The 16,354-nt window shown below is 40.1% G+C and overlaps 1 protein-coding gene across 1 annotated transcript in view; it reads left to right on the top strand.

Annotated features, from left to right (window-relative positions):
• Positions 1-16,354, top strand: part of jmjd1cb (jumonji domain containing 1Cb) — a 141,068-nt gene that overhangs the window by 98,156 nt on the left and 26,558 nt on the right. Inside the window, exons 4-8 of the mRNA XM_070989876.1 lie at positions 7,844-7,949; positions 8,677-8,801; positions 9,262-9,405; positions 10,840-10,881; positions 15,134-15,404. Of these exons, the coding sequence (XP_070845977.1) occupies positions 7,844-7,949; positions 8,677-8,801; positions 9,262-9,405; positions 10,840-10,881; positions 15,134-15,404 (688 nt within the window). The remainder of the gene's footprint in view (positions 1-7,843; positions 7,950-8,676; positions 8,802-9,261; positions 9,406-10,839; positions 10,882-15,133; positions 15,405-16,354) is intronic.

Raw genomic sequence — 16,354 nt, 5'->3', positions numbered from 1 at the left:
GTAGCATCGTCATAACAAAAATGAAGTCCACTCCGTTCAATATATCTGGTTGAGTTTTTCAATCACTCAGCGACCCGCCCACATTCACCATAGAAATACCAATGACGGTCCAGAAGGAAGTAACCCCAGAGATAGGTTATTGTGTGAAGAGCACTCCCACCATTCTGGAAATCCCCTCCTCTTTATGTAAACAACCAGGACCTTCATGATTGATCTCAAACTAACGCAGAGTCATAGGAGGAGACATTAGCAGTGTTTTTTCGGGCTGGAATATAACTTTTGACCACAAAACAGCAAAGGTAAAACATACTTTATGATTTAGCAAAGTTTTTTCTGCTACTTTTTGGCTGCTAGCTTGCCAAGTTTTCGTCGCACAGTGAGGAGGCAGACATCTTCGTGATCATCAGACTCTCTGCTTTCATATGATACTGGGCTTTTGAGGTTTGCATGAAGTGGTGAAATCAGCAGATGCTGTACCCTTGACGTGTGCTATTTTCGTTTTTTCGTTACATGCGCATATAATCTCTTGGTGTATGAATTATGTTTCGTTTGGGTGGCAATGCTTGGTAGAGGCTTTTAGCTGAGTTTCTCCCCGTCATTCTGGTATGCTACAAGTTAGGATCGTTCTCATCATGAGCACTGACCATCTGAACTGCGCGCATGTCACGCTGCCCTGCAAAGTGATTTTTAATTAGTCACGGTATTACCGTATACCCCGGGAAAATGTGGGGAAGGTTTGACGGTATCAGAATTTGGATACCGCCCAACTCTACTGTAATGTGTCTATATGATGAGTAGATGAAGCCAAGAGTAGGAGTGCAGTGACTGGGGATGGAGGGAAAACAGCAGCTGACACACACACACACACACACACACACACACACACACACACACACTCCTTTAATGCTGTTCAGCTGACAGTCCTGCCTCTTGCCCTGCTCCCTCCTCCCTGCTGTTGCTTCCTTCTATATTCATCCCAGTGTCAGGTTACTTTGACAACATCTCCTGTGCGTACACACACACACACACACACACACACACACACACACACACACACACACACACACACACACACACACACACACACACACACACACACACACACCCGAATACATGCTTGCACACACACCTGTGATGTCAGTTCACACTGATGTTAGATATAGAGGGATTGCCTTACCTTTGATTTCTAGCTCTCTGGCTACCAACAATAGGCCTCTAATTTTAGCAGGTGACAATTGATTTGGCCAATTGTGATGACATCTGTCAGTGAAAAAAATAAAATAAATAAATAAATAAAATCATGGGGATAATAAAAATCATCTTAACTCAAGATCCACTAGCTTTTTCCACACCTTTTGATTACTCCTCACACTCATCCTCAGCAAATTGAATTTGCTTAGTTATCATCACAAGATCTAAGCTACTTTGGTCATGTGATAACAGTTGAAAGCTCAGGCCTGGAGCGGATCAGGGGCCTTTTTCAGAGAGAATCTTTGACTTAGTTCAGTCAACTCTAAGTATGTTCACTCTGATTTAATGAAAAAATGAATTCATGGAAAAAGGCATTATCATTGAAGCTCTGATACTATGATTTACCATGACAACAGGTAAATAAAGAGCAGAGCCTCCATTTTAATCCAGTGGAGCAGAAAATATGAATCCATGCCAATGCGGACCGTGAAATTTATCTTGCAGAACAAACATGAAGAAAAATCCACTCATTCATCATTTACCACACTTGAATTTCCTTAACGGAGGATTTGGTTTTTAACTAGCATATATGTATTCCGCTGTAACCTGCAGGTTGCAGCACGTGAAGATAAAAACATGGATCAAACAGATAAGACAGCATAATGACTGTATTTCAACATGTGTAAACTTAAACATATTCACTGAAATGCTGTCAAAGCACATTAAGACCACGTATACAGCCTATGTTAAAAAACTCACTTTTAAGTACATTTAGTCAAATACAAATACAAATTTACAGTTTGTCCTTTTGTTGCACCACAGTTATCCTCACTCAGATGTATTCATGTAATCTCCAACATGATGTGCTAACTATGATAGTAATGGTCCATCACTGTAAAACAGTCAGAACATGACAACTGATTTTTCATTGATCAGTGTCTTATGTGTCTAACGCTTCATACATATTTGTTTTATTTAAAGAGTGATGACTACAGTAATGTATGCTAATGTTTCAGTGCAGGGGAACTGACAGCTGCCTCGATGTCACAGTGTTATAAAGTAGGACCAAGTATAGATGTTATTCTGATCTGAGGATTAATCCACAATGTCCAGAGATTGCTGTCTCTGTCCTTGGGTAACGACCTGATATCAAACTGGGATTTTGATGTTTCTATACTGTAGATGTAAACTTCTGCAAATTAATGCTTTCCGATATCATCCTATTGCTTTAGCCCCCTGGCTGGTCCTAATTTTTAACTCATTTGTTCAGTTACTTGAGATGATGGGCAATGTCATCAGCTCGCTCAACACGGATCAGATTTCACAGAACTGACTTGGATTTCTTCAGTATGCAGACTTCCCACCATACGGTGATCATCAGCCTGTTTTCATCCTGCACCTCCTCTGCTTTTATTGATTAAACTGGCTCCGACTGCTGACTAGGCTAAACGGGGCTGCACTGTGTGGTTGTGGTCTGAAAATTCAGTGCCTGGCTGGGCTTTGGTTTTGCCACAGCACATCTCCAGTGCTCTTATTGGATGACCCAGAGTCATGGGATTGATACGTACCATGTCGCTGCTGTTTGCTGTCCTGCGTTTGTCAATTTTGTGTGGCACTGATGGAATCCTTAATGGGACTGACAACTAGTGTGCAGTAATCCCAGTTCCAGATGCAACATGCTGGGCAACTTCCACATCTGGCTGTGCATTTATAACTCCTGCTTCTGTTCTTCTCTTCTGACTCTGTGAACTTGGTACGTCTGTTCAGTGTCATGGCTCTACAAGACAACTTTTCTATTTCACTAAGCTGTCTCAATGACTTTGCACTACAGGTTAATGCAATAAACCACTTAGGCTCAAGTGTCTAATTCCTTGAAATACAAGGAATCCAGGCCAGTTTCTACTGTAAATGTAACACTCCTGCTGATTTTAAATCCAGGACTGAACTTGGTTTCATCAGTTTTATACGCAGTTTGATCTCTAAAATGGGTATGATTCATTACTGTTTACAGTCAACTGATGCTGATGTAATTTTATTTGAATCTTGGCTAAGCATATCTGTTCTGAACAAGAATATTAGCATCAATGATTATAATGTATGTAGGATGGACCAACCCATAAAGTATGGTTTGCAATCTTTACCAAATGTAAGTTTCACATGAATGTGCTTCTCAATTCAAATTTTTAGCTCTTTAGGTTTCTAAAACTCTCCAAATTACTGTTGTTGGTTAATATAGGACACCCTAAGCTGTGGTGCTCTTCAATTCAAGTTCTACCTGTGTTGTTGCATTGTTAAGGATAAAATCTCTAATAAGAGCAAAATGCTTGGTTGAGCATTTCATTGCCCCTGTTCCTTGTTTGACACAACATCACTCAAGGAAATCCCCTGCTGTTTGCTCTGACAGCCACGTGGGTCAAGCCTTTAGCTTTAAGCCGATTAAGTCCTCAGACTTTTAGACACTAGAAAATTGGCAGGCCTTGATAAGTTGGAACCTTGCTTTTTAAAGCTAGCATCTGACTTTACTACCTGTGACACATCTTTTTTAATCTCTCTCTTTGTACAAACGAAATTCCCTCATATGGAAACCTGCATTTGTTCTCCCACTGTTGAGAGTGAGCTCACTGTCCTAAACCACTACAGGCCCATCTCCATATTGTCTTTCTTGGGTAAGGCTCTGGAATCCCTTGTGAGTGAGCAACTGATAAAGTTCTTATGCATAAGCAATATTTTTTTTTTTTTTTATCATGGCTTTGCTCTCGCAGCAGTTGTGGCAGGAGGCATTATGTTTTTTCTGTCTGTATGTCCATCCATCCTATTCTTGTGAACACAATATCTGAGGAATGCATTGATGGAATTCCTTCAAACTTGGCACATATTTCCACGAGGCTCAAAGATGAACTATTTAGATAATAGAGAGGTCAGGGTGAGTGTGACTGCTGATCTGTCCCATTTTCATGAACAGGATATCTCAGGAACATCTTGAGGCAATATCTTCAAATTTGGCACACATGGTCACCTTGACTTAAGAATTAATTGATTAGATTTTGGTGGTCAAAGGTCAAGGTCACTGTGACCTCTGTCCCATTCTCATGAATGCGATATCTCAGTAATGCCTTGAGGGAATTTTGTCACATCTGGCAGAAACTTTAACTTGGACCCAAGAATGAACTGATTAGATTTTGGTGGTCAAACGTGAAGGATACTGTGACCACACAAAACACATTTTTGACCATAACTCAAAAATTCAAATGTTAGTTATGATAAATATTTTATTGTATATAAAAATGCATTTTTTACAATACATTTATTTTGGAGGCATACAACTGCGAGGCAGTAAGTCTGGTTAAATATTTAGACAACAAGGTACACTGTGCAGTGCACACTGTACTCTTCATAGCTGAGAGAAATCTTTCTGACATACACATATTTCCAGCATTGATCATTAATTTCAATCCCTGAGCAACAATATGACCATCAGTGCTAAACGAATGAGAACATCAGAAACTCCACAGTTTGTTCCCTCTTGTCTCAGCCTCAGCATCTCCACAGCAACATGCATTGTCCCTGAAAAAAAGGATGTTTGAAGTTCTTAACAAGCCATCTGTCTTTGTCTCCACATACATGTGAATGTGTGTCGTATTTGTTGTTATGTTACTAATAATCTGTTGCACAAGATGTCCTCGTGTTACACTGTGGTGTGTCTGCCTCAGCCCTTTGTTGTATTCACAACAGGGCTTGAACAAATGACCTTGAGTCATTGAAATAGTTAGAGGAAAATGCTGAAGACAATAATTAAAGATGTTATCCATAATGTGTTTTAATCAGCAGATCATTAAGTCTCTGTAAGTCTCTGTATTGGCTTTGTAAAGCACACAAGAAATCCCATTCACTGTTGAAAGAGCTCTCTTCATACTCATCTTTTGAAAAATGATGAGATGTCCTCAGTCCTGGATGACATCACCATCTAAGTCTGTTCAAAACAGACCCAGGGCTCGGTTTCACGTCATGGTTGTTTTTGTCATTCATTAAATTCAGCATCACAGGAAGGTGCTGCCATACTGCAGGAATATCTTTTACATCTTTTGCAGTCGCTGATTGAAATAAGCAGCACAAAACTTTCCATGACCCCATTATCATCAGTTTGCACATCATTTCACACACCTGTTACCACTGGACCATTGATCCTGTGCTCATATTCTTTTTCTCTCCAGCCTGATGAAAATAGACCAATCAATGGTCATGGTGACCATGTTGCCATGGTAACAGTCTCTGTGTGTATCATGTCTAAGCAGGCCAACAGTAAGACAGAGTAGATTGCTTGGCAGTAGTAGAAATAGACTCATGGGCACATATGTGTGGTATTTTCTGTCAGTGTAAAGCTAAACATAGTTACTGCAGGACAGTCAGGCTTTATGAGGCTGTGCAAAAGGTCCACTCGTGATACAAGTGTAGGTCGAAGATTTTCCAGCTCCAGTGTTGGCAGTGTTGAGAAGTGTTAGAAAAATGAAATGAAAACATATGGTGGACATGTTATCAGTGAAGCTGGTTGTGTTTTCTCCTTAGATGTAATGCCAACATTAGAAGATTGACTGTTTTAAAACAGGATGATGGCCCTGATGTAAATTGCAATTGTAATACTGTTCAGTAATGTAATATAGATATTTAAAAACAGAATATCAAATGTACATATTAGAGCTCTTATCATTTATCATGTACTGACCGTTTTTATACTTCGTGTTTATGTGTCTGCGATGAATCCAGGGTTAGCAGTACCCTTGTAAAGTCTTTTGGTAAAACCACAGATGTCCGTTAGATAAATCACATCAGGATACTGTCTGCACATACATCCTTTTGTAGTTTGTACAATCAACTGAATCAATTCAGAGTTTCAGCTGTGTGTTTTGGTATAAACATTGGTAAAAGAATGACAAATCGTAAGAATATATGAGAGAGGTTGATGCTGACCTCTGTAGCACTGCATTCCAGTGTGCTATTTTTAGTCTGTATGCTGGTTTAATTTAGAGCTGAACAAGGCTTTGAAACTAGAACACTGCAGCAGAGAGAGAGAGACAGAGACAGAAAGTGAAATGAAAGCTGTGTCCTCACCACATCTCCTCCTGACCTCCTTGTCTCTGTTTGACTCCTGCAGCTCTGCATCATTTGTAGACACTTAGGTTCCACTGATATCTGGAGCCTTTTACTGCAGTCGTTTCATGTCTGTGCTATATGAACTGCTGATGGTCGAATTTTTTCAGTAAACGTCATGCCAGTGGATGAATGATATGATCTGGAGGCATTTACCATGTTTACATTTTTTTTAATTGTCTTAAGTAGTCAAACACATCACTGACTTCTAGGACTTCTTTTTCACTCCAGCCTGAAGAACTTTATTTATGTCAGCAGCCGCTGTTATGTATCAACCTGTCATTAGAATATAGATAGACATCGGAACTCGTTCACCGGGGGAAAGACATCCTGCTATGTAAATGCATCCATGATAGATGCAGTGCTGTTTCCAAGTAATACTTGTTATATGATATTTGAAACCTTTCAAAATGGGCAAATACCATTACCAGCAGTGGTGGTGTTAGGCTCAGTATGTCTTTGATAGGATGAAAAAAAATATTTTCTGTTCATCCATGATTCACGTGTGATGCGTCATCTTGAAGAATCCCCAAAATAACTTCAATTGAACTGCACGCACGCACACACACACACACACACACACACACACACACACACACACACACACACACACACACACACACACACACAAGCATACACCAATATAGCCACACACAGAACAAAAGCTCAGTGTGCTACAAGTATGGTGAGTGTGGTGTGGTTTCCTCTTTCTCTCTCAGTGTGGTGTACATTGATGCTTTGTGTGTGTTTGAGTGATAAGGATGTTTTGTGATCCTCTATCGTTTCTACTGTGTGTCTGTATATATAAGTGTGTGTGTGTGTGTGTGTGTGTGTGTGTGTGTGTGTGTGTGTGTATATGTGTGTGTGTGTGTGTGTGTGTGTGTGTGTGTGTGTGTGTGTGTGTGTGTGTATATGTAAATATATATATGTATATATGTGTATATGTATATGTATATTATTTTTTATTTGTGTTTATATTTTTGTGACCGGTTGGTTCATGGTTCAATCCCCATACTTACACGATGAATCTGGGTGGGGAAACTGAAAGAGCAATGCCTGCCCCTCCCTCATTACCCTGAACCCCCCAACTGCTCCAGTGGAGCCTCTCAGTGATCAACAGATCATTCAGTGGTTGCACTGGGCAGCTTTAATTTGTGCAGGCCTGTGAAACAGAACTTAAATAAACATTTACAATAAATTCAGTTTACAGATTTTTTGTAAGCCACAAAGAAAGCACATTTTTCATTTAGTTATATTACAACAGAAGCAAAAGAATATAGTACATTGTGTGTTGAGGTTTAACCACACACTCAGCAGGGCGTGACATGTCCGCTACTGGTTAGTAGCAACCTACAATGTATAACTTTGTTGTGAGTCACTTGAAAGAGGAGAATTGTGTGACTGCCATGGTGGGGACAATGTTTTCAAATGCATCTGTCATGGGCTACTTTGAGCAAGTGTTTAGATGCTGATTGTGTATGTGTCTGCACATGTGTGTGTCTTTCAGGATGAGGTGGACAGTCAGAACCCCGTGTTAAGAGATAACCATCAGCTCCATGAAGAAGTGAAGGGCTGGCTCAAAGACCAGAAGGTGCAGGAAATTTTTATGCAAGGTAAGCTTTTTATTACGCTCTGTATATTGTATCATTGTTACAGCCCTGATTCTAAAGACGTTGACTGAACTGCAAGCCAATCGCACCCAGCCCATAAAACAGTGATGATTGCTAACTAGTGACCTGTGGGACACAGCAGTCCCACTGAATATTAATGGATTAAAAAAATATGTACATATGGGTCGTTTGTGAATAGTCTGAAGATGCGGTGAAGGTGTTTGTTTGATGTAAATTGAGCAAAACATGTGGGAAGAGATGGGTGTTATTAGTTTTCCACTTTTTGAGAAAAACAGTGTGATGAGTTTCCTAATTTCTACCAGCTCTGTGTAAATGTTTCTGCACATGGGGGCTACCTTTTTAACTTTAGACAGCTGCTGTAGCGCAACCAATAGAACTAAGAGCTCACAGTGCCAGTTGAGGAAGTTTGGCATACCTATGATCAAACTTTTTGTTAATTGTCATGCATGGGAAAGGCAGATTACCGCATAGGAAGAAGGAGAAGATCAAGATACATAGCATCAGGAGTGTACAATGTATGCATGTGTAGCTGTGTAATGGTTATTTGTTGAATGTTTTTGTCATCCTGCTCTGGTGACTGTGCGCTCAGTCATCTCATGACTGTAACTAAGGTATCTTACAGTATGAGGAACCTTCATTTAAGTTTTCTACTTCTGTGCCAGCAGCAGGTCAATTACACAGTGAGCAAACTATTTCCTGTTGCTTCCAGGTCCCTATTCATTGAATGGCTACCGCGTGCGTGTGTACAGACAAGACTCGGCCACCCAGTGGTTCACTGGCATCATCACACACCACGACCTCTTCAGTCGAAACATGGTCGTTATGAATGACCAGGTACACCCACATACATGCACTGTTCTTTAAAATGTATGTGTACAGTTTATATGTGTGCATAAGTTGTCTAATGTATAAAAGAGAATGGCAAGAGGGATATAAATAGAGAAATTAGTGGCTGCATGGTACCCGAAGGAGTTACACTGATATGCTTTTGACATAATTTAGTTTTAGTCACAGCTCAGTCATTTGAATTTTGTTTCTAGTTTTATTCAACAAAAATGTAAAACACTGCACTAACAGTGAATCCAGTTGTCATTCCCCAGTTCTGGTTGTTTGAAGAGAGTCGCATTATTGCAGCTACCTGTGCTCTTCACTGCAGTGCAGCAGGATCATTCAGTAGCTATTTTCAGGCCCACATTGTTGTTTAACTTAAAATGAGCAGCTCAAACAGAAATTGGAAAATATTCCTTCAGCAAAAGTTTGTGGACAGCATAAAGTGAATCTGCTTTGTGTTCAGGTGCTAGAGCCTCAGAACGTAGATCCATCTATGATCCAGATGACCTTTCTGGATGACGTGGTCCACTCCCTGCTGAAAGGAGAAAATATCGGCATCACTTCCAGACGAAGGTCACGATCCAGCCAGAACAACAACACTGCCCACGTGAGTACATACAGACACAGAAGATACATAACAGCACATGTGCACAACTGTTAAGAGCTTTCTAACAGTGGTGTTGAAAAGGATGAACACATTTAAAAATATACTAACATATTTAATTGTAGCTTCATGTACAGTAAACAGAAGGAGCTTGGATAATAAAATAAGTTTGTGGGTGGAAGTAAATTGAAGAATGCCAACGCTGCTCTTGTTAAGCAAAATTAAAATTAAGCATCAGATGAAACAGAATACAATTTGCCATCAACAATTCCTCCAGGTGATGTCATTTTGTCACCACAGCACCATCCATGCTCCGTGAAAAAAACAAACAAACAGAAACTGCCTATATATATGTACCAAAATTGAAAAATGTGAACATAACGGAGGCAGACAACGAAACAGTGGACCTTTCAAAGTGTCATATCAGCCAGATGAGATGAATGCATTACTGACAGTGTCAATTACAAATAGGTGAATGAAGGTAAATGATGACTAGTAGCCCACACTTTTCTCCATCAAAGTGCAAAGAGTTATTGCCTGGGTGATGGCGTCTTCACACGACCAAAGAAAAGGAAACAATGGCAACATAGACATATTAAGAGCTGGAGCAAAACACTCCACGTTTCACATTTTTCACATGCTGTTCTAGATTTCAAATAAATAGCGCATTTAGGCCTGCAACTTCTAATCATTTTCGCTATTGATACATCTGCAGATTAATTTCTCTATTCATTGATTGGTCTGTAAAATGTCAGTACAGTAAATGTCAAACCACTTACATTGCTCTAACGCAGCCAATAGTTGGCCATTGTTGTTGTATTTTGGTTGATGTGCATACACTACGGCTCGTTTTGATTTGCCAACCATTCATTTGACCTCAGTATTGTCTGCATTGTGTCTGTTTATCTGTTTGTTTCAGAGACATTGGTCAACACAGCCACCTAAACTATCCTCAAATCTTTTATTATACAAGTTCCAAACAGGGAAAAACCCACGGTATCGCAGATCTTTTTTTTTTTTTTTTTTTTTTTTAAATTGGGCAGTAAACTGTGGTTATCTGAATTCTTTCTCAGAACTGTTTTGACCCATGTCTGCTGTCTCATTTTCTGCCTCCTCTCTGTTGAGATAGCTTAAAAACAAAAGAAGTTCTTGTTTGTGGGGAAGCTTTACATTAAAACTCAACACACAGACATAAAGTACACTGTTGCACTGGTTACCTGTCAGCTCCTTTCATGTGATAGCAATGTCAAATACTGCTTAAGCCATGAGGCACATATGGAAAGAGCTCACTGGTGAACCAGTCTGTTGAGCAATCAGCCAGTCATTTCTGGTCCCGCAGTCCTTAACAAAATCTCTCCTTGTCCCACATTTTCTTTATATTCATTTCATTTTGTTATTTTTCTCTTGATTTTTTTTCTTGGTGTTGACACATTAAAGATGGCGGGAGGGAGACCCGGCGGGACCACTGGCAACACTCAGGTACACCCCCTACCCCCCCCACCCCCCACCTCCACCACAACCACAACCACAACCCTCAAACCCCCCAGCCCCACACTTTCCACAATAAATTGCAAATGAGGAAAACACAAAGTCTATTTAAGCATAGGGTCACAGCTGATAGACATGATCTGTGCTTGACTGAAAGGAAGGCCACCTGATTTTCCTTACAATTCACCAAAAGCAGCTCCGAGTTTTTGAGACATAACTGCAAAGTGCATTGGTTCAAAACATCATGACTGAGCTGCAAGAAGATTTTAGAGTTATGCGCCGTAACAAAATTGGAGAGTGTATTTTTAAACTCATGGAAAGAAACTTTCCATATATATATATATGTGTGTGTGTGTGTGTGTGTGTGTGTGTGTGTATATATATATGTATATATATATATATGTGTGTGTGTGTGTGTGTGTGTGTGTGTGTGTATACACACACACACACACACACACACACACACACACACACACACTTTATTTACACATATTTACACTTTGACATGGACTGTGTCTCTCAAAATTTGTTTCCCAAATGCATGCACCAATTAGTGGAGATGAGTCTTCCTTGAGCATTTTGAAACCAGTCAACATAAAATATTTAGGAAAACTGGAGATGAAATGTCAAAGTGAAATATACATTTAAAAGAATAACTTCACCCAGGCCAAAGATTCTGTCTGCACTGCCATCTAGTGGTTGTTGCCACACACTGTGTGGTACAGCCTTTCCCTCTGTACAAAATGCCACATCACAGTTTGTAGTGGTCACACGTGCTCAGACCACACCAGACCAGTCTGAGCTGTGATGGTGGGTGTTGACAGCAGTGAATCAGCCCATAGAGATCAGTGCACCAGTGGTTTTGTATAGAGTGGAGTTGTTCTTTAACTCGCAGCTGTGACAATCCAATTTGTAATTCTGAGAAACAGTGACGTCTCTGCTGTTTGATTGTTGGTGTTTATTGAAGTTTCGGTTTATTTTTGTGGGTGGAGCGAACACCCCATAGCCCTATCTGTCTGCTTCAACAGACTAGTGAAAGATCAAACTCCTTGCTAAAGGTTGAGATTACAATGACAGAGGGGGCTGCTCTGCCTGTCACAAATGACCAGGATTAGACTGGGCTGAGAAATGAATCTCATTGTACCAGGCTCTCTGGAACTGGCCAGGATATTTAACAGTCCTGCCCAGGTGCTCACAAAGCAGTATTTACCCCACTGCTATTCCCACCTGGACATTAACTGAAATCACAGTCCATTTTCTCTTTGAAAAGGATGTTAGGATGTTGTGTAAAACATAAATGAAACAGATAGTGATAATATGCTCGTCCTTCAATTGAAAACCATACAGAGACAATATATTTAATGTTTTACCTCATCAGCTTCATTGATTTTTGGAGATATCTGTTTATTCTGAATTTGATGCAGCAACATTTTTCAAACAAGTTGGGACAGGAGCAGCAAAAGTCTGGGAATGTTGTTCACTTCTCAGCTGGAGAGATCATGGCTTCTTCCAGAGCTGTTCTTTCAACCTCTCCCTTTACCTCACTCATCTCCAACCTACACTTCAGACAATGCATATGGAGCATATTTGCATGGAAGTTGCTGTTTCTTGAAAATACAGATTGGACCTCAAAGCAAAGTTAGCCCCCTCCAACTCATCTCATGGTCTTTCGTTTAACATACGTTTCTGTTAAGTCAAGCTTCAGAAGTCCTATTTCTTTACTATATGGGCTTAGAGAGTAAACATCTCACAGCCATTGGAAAATGTCAGTACAAAACAGCAGAAACCTAGACAAATGGGATACCATGGTTAGATCCTTGGTTGTAAAACATGTAGGTCCAGCTCCATGGATACAACATAGCTCTGTGGTTAAGGGTGTGATTTCCACTGGTGTCACCCCTACTAATAATGTATACATTTTTGTTACTCAGAGACGTTTTGTTGAAATAAAGGAAACAAAATATCCATTCAAACTAAAATCTTGAAGCCTGATAGTCAAGATAAATGTGCTGGTCTAGATAAATATACAGTATTGCACCTATATGCTCTCTGCAGTACAGCTCAAAAGCAACAATGCGTGGACTCTGGGAATATGTTCACATACAGTGTAACAGGCCGTAGGATTTCTTGGACTGAACAGATGAAATGGAACAGAAGTGTCTCATTGCTCTCTCGCAGCCACACAGTGCATTGTAGTGTTAAGGCAGTTGTGCATCTTTTGTTGTATTGTCTCTGTACAACTGCACATTGGATTGGCAATGAAACAGAACTGGTTTGAGGTCAGTTGACTGACTTGGACAATCAATAACATCCCACTGTTTGGCCATTAAAAAGAATCCTTGCTTTATTTTTAGCCTAAAATTGGGTGACTGCATGAAATTGGCTCACCTTCAAACAACCTGAAGATTCCCCTTTCAAATCCAATTTGCAAAAGTCGAGACAAAACATATAAAGTTGAAAAACTGCCAGACTGTGCTGTAGATATCCAGTTGAGGTTTGTATATTATTTGTCTGTTAGTCGTTTTGTGGATGTGATAGTGTTTCTGTAGTACAATGTTCAAATAGACAAACAGGACACCATCAACACTTTGCTAATTTATCTGACCCAGTCTCTCAGTGTCTGCCTTCTACCTTTTTTGTGAAGAAGAATTAAGTTTTACAATTTTTAGGAGTAGTAGAATGCTGAGAGAGTGAAGGCCATTGCAGTACAGCTTTCCAAAGCACTTATTCTGTGGCTCAGATGGAGGTACAGTTGCTGGAAGACTGATGTCATATCTTGCTACACTGTAAATCAGCAGGTAGTATTGCACTACTTTGCACTGAAATGTATCTAATATTTTGTCCATTCCCATTTATGTACAGCAGGGGGATTGAATACTAATATATCATAATATACCCTTCGGTGTATTATTGGTTTATAGCACCTAGTGCAAGCTGATGCAGTCCTGGATGACAACCCTGCAATAAATCGCTGCTTCATGAAGGTTTTAAAGTTAATGTTGAGGCTGTTTCTCAGAGGTGTTCATTCAACTTTGTTATCTTTTTCGTATTGTTATTGAATTGTGTTATACTGAAATATGAAGTGTTCATATTTAGTCTACTTGAAGTGATGTTGAAGTGATTTAAGAATGTTAGAAATACTTCTCCCCAAATGATTTCAGAGCTTATAGCATGTTAATTATTACTGATGACTGAAGTAGCTGTGTTTCATGTGAGCTGTTATCAAATATGAAAATATCCTCTATCACGGACACATTTGTTCCAAATTGTTATGAAAAATGTTAAGTGTGTTTCTAACAATAAATGTCACTGAGGTTCGTGGACATCAGCAATTGAAAGGCAGAAGGGCAGGGGATACAGTAATAAATGAGAAGGTGCCACTATTCTATTCAAACTCTGAGCCCTAAGGCTTCAGAAGATTTTGTTAAAAAGGATGAATTTCATAATTTAGACAGTAATGGTTTAAAAATCAGCTTTTGGATTGGAGTTTGACTGGAGTTATGTTCATAAGAAGCATGCAGCAGAATGTGGTTTGTAGTGATATTGGTCTCATTCACATATTAAGACACGGATGGGGCTGTGTTGTGTGGAGCAAGCCTGAAGTCCTGTTGATACAGATGAGAGGTGGACACGTCAGTAACCACATATTATGTTTAGGATTTAGTTTGTATTTGCTTTTCTTTTCCATTACCTCAGCGGTGTGCAATGATTGTGTTCCATGTTGGTAGATCTAGCAGTCGTCAGAGTTTCCTGAGGTTGTGTGAGGATATGCTGCTATTTTTAGGCATGTAAACAACTGAGGAGGTTTCCTATAGGCAACATACACATTTAACTCCCTTATTTTACTATTGTGTCCACAGCACCTGCTTCTTTAGAGCTAAGATGAGTCAAATTGTTAGTGGGTGGACACGGAACCTCTTTACTAACAGGTTGATGAAAAACAGTGAACTACCCACTTATTTGTTTCATGTGCATTGTGTCTGCCCTTCAGTATGGCACTCAACACTAGATGGTGACATCAGTGTAGGACCTCCATGAAAACCTCTCTTTTTACTGCAGAGCTGTTGGATTAGACTGCATTAGTTTTAACTAGATAGATTAAATATACTGACAACACTTCATAGTTTAAATCCAAAAAAATACCAAGAAAATTGTATTGCTTTAAACTGCACTTAATACATGATAACTGGGTGTGTACATTCATAGTGCTTGAGCTAATGTATGACTGTGTTTATTCTTACAGAGTCATTACACGCGAGCCCAAGCCAACAGCCCCCGCCCCATCATGACCTCATCAGGCCCCAACCCAAAAGGTTCCCAGGGGACGATGGCCTCCCAGCAGCAGAGCCAGTCACAGCAAAGCCAGCAACCCACCAGCCAATCACACAGCTCGCCTGGCGGAAGTGGGCGGGAGCAGAGGGAGCAGCGCAACTCTCGCTCTTCCAGGAGGAAAGGATCAGATAGCAGTGTTCCAGAGGAGGACAAAGACAGGAGAGAAGAGACAATAGGGAGAGGTGAGAAAAGTCAGCCATCAAACACTCAAATTTGACATCAAAAGATTCTATATATACACATTCAAGGCAGCCCTGTGGTTTTAATGATTTTTCCATGGCAGTGATTGGAATGATTCCTTTTTGTCTCAGATGGCCAGTAACTGACACTTAAGCTGGGAAACACGATGGGACTGCAACATTTAGCCTTGCCTAGTCCAACATCACGTTTGATTACAAAAGCATAGAAAATTAATCTTTTACAAGTACGTTAGCTAGGTTGCTCTGGGGAAAATGTGGCAAAGTGGTATAATATTAGGCTTTCCTTTCACTATTTGAGTTGCCCACATGAGTACTGTTTGGCAATGTCTGGAGTCACTTCTGTCACTGACTCATTTCATCACAGAAGGTGAAGGGGATGTTCTGTTTGGCCACTAAATTATCCATCTTGGTCTCAACATACAAATGCATCAGGCCTCTTTTTACCAAGCAGATCTGCAATGCTTTGCTGGCCCTGTTCACTGCTGTGGCCTTCTTGTGTTTGTCAGCCTCTCAATGATGATTCACAACTTCTCTGCTTGATGGAAAAATCAATGGGCAGATTTTACAAAATGCATGCCCCTTTCCTTTAAAATCTTCTATAAGAAACAGGAATTATTCTTACCAGGCTGTCTGAAATTTGCTAGAGTATTTCTTGCTCTTACTCTTTTCTTTCTTCGTCCCTCATTTACTTAAGAGGCTGAGACGCGTGCAGCCCTTCGGCATCAATGCATGCCAGGAAACCACGTTTGGTGCATTCTGTATTGCTGTCCAGGTGGAAACAGTTGATTTTTAGAGTTGTAGGGCCCATAGATGCTGCACAGTGCCAGAAACGCGTTGTGATTATGAAAAGGAACAGAATGTGTGAGAATTTGTCGTAAATCGAGAGGAATATCTGAAAATTTTGACCCTGAGAGGAAACTGGGAGAGGGAAA

This window comes from Chaetodon trifascialis, chromosome 21, assembly GCF_039877785.1.
Source record: "Chaetodon trifascialis isolate fChaTrf1 chromosome 21, fChaTrf1.hap1, whole genome shotgun sequence".
Classification (NCBI taxonomy): domain Eukaryota; kingdom Metazoa; phylum Chordata; class Actinopteri; order Chaetodontiformes; family Chaetodontidae; genus Chaetodon; species Chaetodon trifascialis.
The sequence above is the reverse complement of the archived record's forward strand: the minus strand, read 5'-3'. Positions and strand labels throughout refer to the sequence as shown.